The sequence below is a fragment of the Gossypium hirsutum genome, chromosome D12 (genome assembly GCF_007990345.1).
Source record: "Gossypium hirsutum isolate 1008001.06 chromosome D12, Gossypium_hirsutum_v2.1, whole genome shotgun sequence".
In the NCBI taxonomy this organism is placed as follows: Eukaryota; Viridiplantae; Streptophyta; class Magnoliopsida; order Malvales; family Malvaceae; genus Gossypium; species Gossypium hirsutum.
The window spans coordinates 47,502,386-47,510,853 of record NC_053448.1 but is presented as its reverse complement, the minus strand read 5'-3'; the positions used below and the strand labels follow the sequence as shown (position 1 = coordinate 47,510,853).

Below are 8,468 nucleotides of genomic sequence, written 5' to 3'. Positions count from 1 at the left end.
AAAAAATCAAATAAAGTTTTGATTGAGTGGTGAATTTAAGGTTTTATTGATGTAATTGGTGTGAGTTCAAATTCCATCATATTAGTATTTTTTTTATCATTTTTTTAAATTAAAAAACTAAACTATCCCTAAATAATGTAACTTATTTTAATAAATTTTCTAGGTGAACTAGTGCTCGATTAACTCGTGACACCAACTCAATTAAAAATTTAAATAATAGTATTAGCAAAATATTATGTTTTTCTACTAAAATAAGATAAACCCAAATTGATATGGATTGAATTCGTTTTTGACAAAATAAATTTTTCTATTTTGTTCCCTAAGCCCCACAACCTCAACTTTTAAAACTAATTGCAATTAAATAAATTATTAGAAATTTTGAAATTAATTCACTTCAAATTTTTTTATTGGAATCAACATAGTTAGGAAAGAAAGTAAAAAGAAATGTTTTCCCGGAAAAACGAAATTTTTTACCTGGTAAATAAAAGTTTTGAGTTTATACTATTTTAGTATTTAATAAAAAAGCAAGTGTATTTGGTTTTTTCCGCATACTGCCGTATAAAGTCAAATATCCAACCGGACCACTCAACTAAGTCACCTTTTCTTTGTTTTCGTCTTTCACTGAAAAACCAATAAACTTTCTTCCTGCTTTTGTCTATAAAAGCAAAGCCATCCTTCATTTCTAATTTGGGTACTCTCTGGAAGCCTTTTGAAGTGAAAGGTTAGAAGTTCAGAATCCAAAACAGTAAACACAGAGATTTAGTATTTGCTGTATGTCAGTAGAATACTACAGTGATAAGTACTACGGTGGATACGGTGAGGTTGCTAACCCCTCGCAATGGCCTCAACTCAGGAAAAGGCGACGCATTGTGGCATTCCCAAAACCAACGACGACATCAAAAACAACAACAAGGCCCCTCCTCCTCCTCCTCCTCCTCCTTCTTCATCTACTAAGGTGTTGCAGAACTGGAGTGTTGCTCTCGTTTCTGGGTCTAATCCGTCTGAGGATACCATTGCCAAGAGAGCTTCCATGGCAACCCTGATCCGCCCTGTTGAACCCATCTCGGATCCTCCTGCTACCAATACCACTACCAGCAAAGGTTTAAGTTAACTTCACTTTGTCTTCATCATTTGTTAGATAATCCTACTTTGTTCGTTTCTTATTGAATGCTATACTTCTAGATTGTTCCTGTCCTCTTTTTATTTTTTTTCCTGGTTGTTTTGAGTTTGCAAAATATTGGGAAGCTATGTTTTTCAATCGAGTAAAAAAAGGAAAAAGGCTTCTTCTTTTTGGGTCCCAAAAAGAATGTTATGGTCCGAAAGATGTTTTTCCCCCTTCTTCCATTTCACAACAATTTCTAATTTCTTTGCTATTAAGCAAGATGTTTAGTTATGCCTGCTGATGTCAGATCGTTATGCTATGCAAATGAAGACTTCTTTTGACTTGGGTTCATTTATTTATTTATTTATTTTTATATGATATCAGTTTCAAAATGTTTGCCTGTCAATTCTTTTGGCTGGCATTATTCTGAATATATGCTTTTTGTACAAATTGGTGATTTTGTTGCATAGGAATTTCAATCATGCCAAGGGCTCAAACCAGCCATCCTTTGGATCCATTATCTGCTGCTGAAATCTCGGTTGCAGTGGCAACTGTAAGAGCAGCTGGAAAAACCCCTGAGGTAAAAAGAAAGTTAATCTATGTTTAACTTGTATTGCTGCTTCTGTTCTGATGTTATCGTTTTAGGAGCTATCTTAATCATATGAATGAACTGATATGTATATTTTCCTAGTTTAACTTGCTTCAATTCTGATGTTATCATTTCAGTAGCTATTTTTTGTTTCCGTATGAATGAAATGATATGGGTATTTTCTTTATTTAGGTGAGAGATAGCATGCGCTTTATTGAGGTGGCCTTGGTGGAACCAGAGAAGCACGTTGTTGCATTGGCAGATGCTTATTTTTTCCCTCCTTTCCAGCCTTCATTGCTTCCCAGGACAAAGGGTGGACCTGTGATTCCTAGTAAACTTCCTCCGCGCCAAGCAAGACTTGTTGTTTACAATAAAAGGTCCAATGAGACGAGTATATGGATAGTTGAATTATCAGAAGTTCATGCTGCAACTCGAGGAGGCCACCACAGGGGCAAAGTCATTTCGTCTAAAGTTGTTCCGGATGTGCAACCTCCCATGGTAAATATATGCTTTCTCTTTTAACAATATGGAAATATGGAAGTATTTGTATAGGTATAGTTTGGATTGGCTGTCAGTTAAAATTCAGTGTTGAAATGACTTTCATTGATTCAATTGAAATTTATATAGTGGTTCTTGTCAAGATCTGTTTAACCCCTGTATTGGAATACTGAGATTATGAGTTGTTGACAATATCATATTGACAGAAAGCCTGTAGGTGCATTCTACGGTTGCACCGCTGTCCACAAATTGCTATTAGAACACTTCTAATAGGTGACTTTATTGGTTATTTATGTGGGTTGGAATAGATATTGTTTGATTAATATCTGTTAATCTGTGTTGTGTTTGTCTTCTATCATCATCTTTTGCACCCAGCATATATGATAAATTTGTAATTCAGAATGGTTGTCCGTCAATATTATTTTTTTCAACCTATAGGATGCTATGGAATATGCTGAATGTGAGGCTGTTGTTAAGGACTTTCCTCCTTTTCGAGAGGCAATGAAAAAGAGGGGCATTGAGGATATGGATCTTGTGATGGTTGATCCCTGGTAAGTGATCATCTTTAGATTCCTATATTTGGGTGTTCTATAAAATCATTTCTCCAATGCTGGTATTCACCCTTTCATATTTTGGTGCCTTGCCTTTTTCTATAGGTGTGTGGGGTATCATAGCGATGCTGATGCTCCTACTCGAAGACTTGCTAAACCCCTTATCTTCTGCAGAACTGAGAGTGACTGCCCCATAGAAAATGGTTATGCTCGTCCAGTTGAGGGAATACATGTCCTTGTTGACATGCAAAATATGGTGGTGATTGAATTTGAAGACCGTAAACTTGTTCCTCTTCCACCAGCTGATCCTTTAAGAAATTACACTGCTGGTGAAACACGAGGAGGTGTTGATCGAAGTGATGTGAAACCACTACAAATCATTCAACCAGAAGGTCCCAGTTTTCGTGTCAGTGGGAATTTTGTTGAATGGCAAAAGGTGCTTGGTAGTGAAACTATATTTATAACTTTTTATCAGTTCAAGATGTACTAATATATTTTATTTGCAATTCTGGTTTCAGTGGAATTTCCGAATTGGTTTCACTCCTAGGGAGGGTCTCGTAATATATTCTGTTGCTTATGTTGATGGTAGTCGTGGTCGGAGGCCTATAGCCCATAGATTAAGTTTCGTTGAAATGGTAGTTCCTTACGGAGATCCAAATGAGCCACATTATAGGAAGAATGCATTTGATGCAGGAGAAGATGGGCTGGGTAAAAATGCACATTCTCTTAAGAAGGTTTTTCTCTTCTTTTATGTTTTTGCTTTTTCATGTTGAGTTTCGTTTAGATCTTCCATTTCATTAATGTAAGTTGAAATGACCCCTTATTTGCATCATATGTTTTGTAGGGTTGCGATTGTTTGGGATATATCAAGTACTTTGATGCTCATTTTACAAATTTCACTGGAGGTGTTGAAACAATTGAGAATTGTGTTTGTTTGCATGAAGAGGATCATGGGATCTTATGGAAGCATCAGGACTGGAGAACAGGTTTAGCAGAAGTCCGACGGTCGAGAAGGCTAACAGTATCTTTTATATGCACTGTAGCTAACTATGAGTATGGGTTTTTCTGGCATTTCTATCAGGCAAGTTGGTGTCTCTCAGGATTTTCTTTGCAAACTTTTTGCATAAATTGGCTATTAAACATGACTTTGTTTCGACTTCTGGGAAACTAATTCCTCCTCGTAACTAGTTGAAGTCTTTTTCTATTCAAAGTTTAAACATTTGAGTTGTCTTTGGAATTAGGGATGCTTATGCTTTTATACACTAAATAATACATAACATTGTCTCATTGTTATCTAATGGTGCCATCTTCCTCGGTTTTTAATGTTGAATTTCCCCTTGTTTTGAAAGTTGTGTTACTTAAAATTTGAATTATGGATGCCTGTTATAGGATGGTAAAATTGAAGCTGAGGTTAAACTCACTGGAATTCTCAGCTTAGGAGCATTGCAGCCCGGTGAAACACGAAAATATGGCACGACCATTGCTCCTGGATTGTATGCCCCTGTTCATCAACACTTTTTCGTGGCTCGCATGGACATGGCAGTTGATTGTAAACCCGGTGAAGCGTTTAATCAAGTAAGTTGTGGCATTATTTATTTATAATCCTTTGGCTCCTATATTACATTGACATTTGCTGTCTATAATGCATCCTATGATATCTACTACTTTGCTGTAAAATTTTCATGACAGTTTTGGCTTGTAGCATTGAATGTCGCGTCATTGCTGTTTTCTCTTCTAGTAAGAATGTGAGGTGTTATTCAACCTAAACTCGTACAGAACTAAAACATCTATATATTCTTACAGGTGGTTGAGGTGAATCTTAAAGTTGAAGAACCAGGGAAGAATAATGTCCATAACAATGCATTCTATGCTGAAGAGGAACTACTCAAATCTGAACTACAAGCAATGCGTGATTGTGATCCATTGTCTGCACGCCACTGGATTGTAAGTAATTTGCTTTTGTATATGCATGATAATAGAATTTTTGGAATTTTATGTCAATCTCATTGAGGTTTTTAATAATTTTTTTGGCAATCTATCTTCTATTTTGGAAATGCCTCATCTTCTGCATTGTTCAAGCAATTGATCCCTCCACAATATTTGCTATTTTCGAATATAGGTTAGAAACACAAGAAATGTCAACAGGACTGGGCAGCTGACAGGCTTCAAACTGGTACCTGGTTCAAATTGTTTGCCACTGGCTGGCTCTGAGGCAAAATTTCTGAGAAGGGCCACTTTCTTGAAACATAATCTTTGGGTCACACCATATTCACGTGAAGAAATGCATCCTGGAGGGGAGTTTCCCAATCAAAATCCACGTGTCGGGGAGGGATTAGCTACTTGGGTTAAGCAGAATCGATCTTTGGAAGAAGCTGATATAGTTCTGTGGTTAGTTTCTGACATGTGTCACTTAGGAATTATATGTCATGTTTGGTTGTTAGTGTAATAACATGAGAAAGAAACTTATTTAATACATGTGTTAAAATAGTTAAGACATAAAACTAAATCATAATTAGTACAAATTTAAACTTTATATGCATCCACAGGCATCTTGATATGTATCATCTATGTTTGCTCTTGGTACATAACTTCCAAGTCTGTTATTTTCATTTACAAAACAGGGTAGTTTAGAATGAATCAGTCTTTATGAACTTATGGTATTTGGGCTATGTTGACAATTATGTGCAGGTATGTCTTTGGTGTGACACACGTTCCTCGGCTGGAAGACTGGCCTGTCATGCCAGTGGAACGCATTGGTTTCATGCTCATGGTACTGGACATTCCTTGCTTCACTTGACTGATTCTTCATAACTTAAAATATTAACATTTGCTTTTCCTTTTCTGATAAGCTAAACCCCATGCATGAAAATGAACAGCCTCATGCTAGTATTTGTGATATTGAGTTACGTACCTTTGCTTCTTAGCAGCTCATAATATGGGATCATGCATTTGATCCCAGTTCACTTCTATTTAGAAATTAGAACCCTTAGTGTGTGTAGGTGGTTAGGGTCTGTCTCTTAAGGGTGAGTTTGGATAGGTGGTGCGTTTATTTGCGGTTAGTGTAAAAGCAGCGGTGGTGGTGAGATTAGATACTGTAGCGTGAGACAAAAAGCAGGCTAAACGCACCGCATCCAATCGCCCATCCAAACCCACCCACAATGTATTGCTACGATGCATGCGATGCGGCCTTGTCTATTGCATCGAAAAAAGAATTTCACTGCTTGGTTTACCCTTTGCTATTTGTAATGCAGCCACATGGTTTCTTTAATTGCTCACCAGCGGTTGATGTTCCTCCTAGCGCAACTGATCTGGAGCTCAAGGACACTGACATTGCAACAAAGCCTATCCAAAACGGGATAATTGCTAAGCTTTGAATTGATCTTCAATTCGGATTTTAGCAAAGATTATGCTTTGCAGTTTGCAGTTTGCAGTGTGCAATATATACATCAAATATTAAATAGTTGAGCCATTGGCCTCAGAGCTCAAACTATTAGTTACTAAATTATTTGTATTTGCATGGGACAAGCCTTTGAATCAGTGTCATCTCTTTTACTGTTACAGAATCACAATGTATTTTGAGGTTCTGAATTACAGAGTTCTTGCCTTATTATGTTGGTCTTCATGAAGATCATCACTCTATTTCTTTCTGAAGAAATATTTATGTGCTTATGAACTATATATCCATATCTATATTTATGTACTTTGGTTGTAAGCATATGGCTTTTGTGAGTGAAAGCAAATGTCATACAAATTAATTTAAAAATAAGGAATCCAGATAATATACGTCCACTGTGACAATGGGTTTGTGAAACTTGGTGAGCCATAGTTTATAAAGGGTTAGTACATTGATATTGAAAAATTTAAATGACACTGAAAAACTTAATTTTTATTTTATTTTATTATTACAACTTAGAAGGATATGTGTCATAAATCAATTAAACATGGAAGCATGCTATAAAACTCAAATTCCGACATCCAGTGAGAAATGCAAAACAACATGATTCTCATTGTTTAATACAATAAATTTATAGTGATTATGGGTACGAATCTTTCAAGTATCCAAATGTATTTAAGTTTTGATTTAAGTAAAGTTGATATTCAAATATACGATACAAATTTTATCTTATTTATACCATAACAACTTTGAATTTTTATTTGCCTAATTGATTCTTGTTTAATTTTATACTATTTATTTAAAAATTGATTTATCAAATTTGGATATTAACTAATTTAGATATCTGTTGAACATTATTTTTAAAATTAAATGTATATTCTAATAATAACCGGGTAATAAAAAATTCGGATTTTGAATTAATTAAATAAATTTTTTATACAATATTACGAGTGAGAATAGGATAACACGGTTTGAATTTGTGCCAACCGGATGTCTACATAAACTTTATCTACTACTCTATGCAAGTTAAAACAATTTAAACAAAATTAGATTTGATTATTTAAAAGTTGTTGTACCAATATTATATTTATGACTTTTATGTGCTACATGTTACATCTATAGCAACTCATTTGTTTAAACTTCATATAGAGATTCTGCAATAATTGAAGCAAAAACTACTTTAGAATAAGTAAAAGAAAAAAAAATCATGATGTAATGTGGTTTTGGAAATAACAAAAGTATCAAAGTAAATTGATCCATATTCTATCACCATATTCTTGCATGATTAGGCCCATTGCTCCCTTGTCCCCTTCAATGATACAAGTGGAAAGGCAGTCTCAACAAGACAGAATTTAAATTAAAAAAAAAATGCTAACAGGCAGAGGCAATGACGAAGTAGCCACCATGGGCGGACGACATTGCTGAATGAATAAAGAATAATATTATTATAAATATACAAGGTGTCGAGTCTGGACTCTCCATGTGGTGTCCAATAATGCCAGTAAGTAGGCGGGGAGGTTGGTTTAGTGAAGAATCTAATCCAAAATGGATTGATTGGCAGCCTTTATTAGACGTGTTGAGACATGATTGCTTCAATCTCATAGCTCTAATCCCGAGAATGCTTTGTTTTTAAGTGTACAAAATCAAACTCCAGATTACGTGAACTCCCTTCTCCACTTTTTTGAACTACGGATTTGGATGGATGCTAGCTGCTCCACAGTCTTCACTTATAAACAATTGGATTTTCCCACTTATTTTTAATTTTATAAATGAGTCTAAATTTTGTCATTTACTTTTTTAAATTTATAAGTACAATTTAAAGATATATCAATCCTATTTATAGAGTTAAAAATGTTGGCAATTAGGAGTTGTCGCAGAAGGATTAATTTTAGAAATGTAAATGCAAGTGAGAATATGGTCAATTATTGGAGGGGTTGGGTTGGAAGTGGAAAGAACAAGGGAAAAAGGAAGTGGGTGATTGGGCAAAGCGTTTTATAGGGAAATGCATGTGGCTGGTGTGAAATGTGAAGCATCCATGCAGCATCTTCCTTACCCTTGGAAAAGGATTACTTACCTTTACTTTGGGTTTAACAACTTTTCGTATAAGATATAAAGTAACCTTAGTTAGATGTTGACTTGAATGTACCACTTCCACGCATGAACATGAATAGTTCTACCTACTGTTGCTTCCAAAATACAAAAGCCCACATTACTTGTCTGAATTTGGATGCTTTAGAATTTCTCGATTAAAGTTCCAGTTCTAGTGGTATTTAGAGTCAATACAGAAGCCAGAAAGAATACTACTCTATATAGAAACCTAAAAAGGAAAGTAAA

The 8,468-nt window shown here is 35.2% G+C and overlaps 1 protein-coding gene across 1 annotated transcript; it reads left to right on the top strand.

Annotated features, from left to right (window-relative positions):
• Positions 1-592: 592 nt before the first annotated feature.
• LOC107946240 (copper methylamine oxidase) lies at positions 593-6,347 on the top strand. The gene is made up of 12 exons (XM_016880477.2): positions 593-1,100; positions 1,573-1,682; positions 1,884-2,189; positions 2,628-2,740; positions 2,846-3,176; positions 3,259-3,474; positions 3,585-3,821; positions 4,130-4,315; positions 4,544-4,684; positions 4,860-5,128; positions 5,429-5,510; positions 5,992-6,347. Exons 1-12 carry the CDS (start codon positions 839-841, stop codon positions 6,112-6,114), a joined length of 2,376 nt encoding a protein of 791 aa, XP_016735966.1. The 5' UTR covers positions 593-838; the 3' UTR covers positions 6,115-6,347.
• The last annotated feature ends 2,121 nt before the right edge of the window (positions 6,348-8,468 follow it).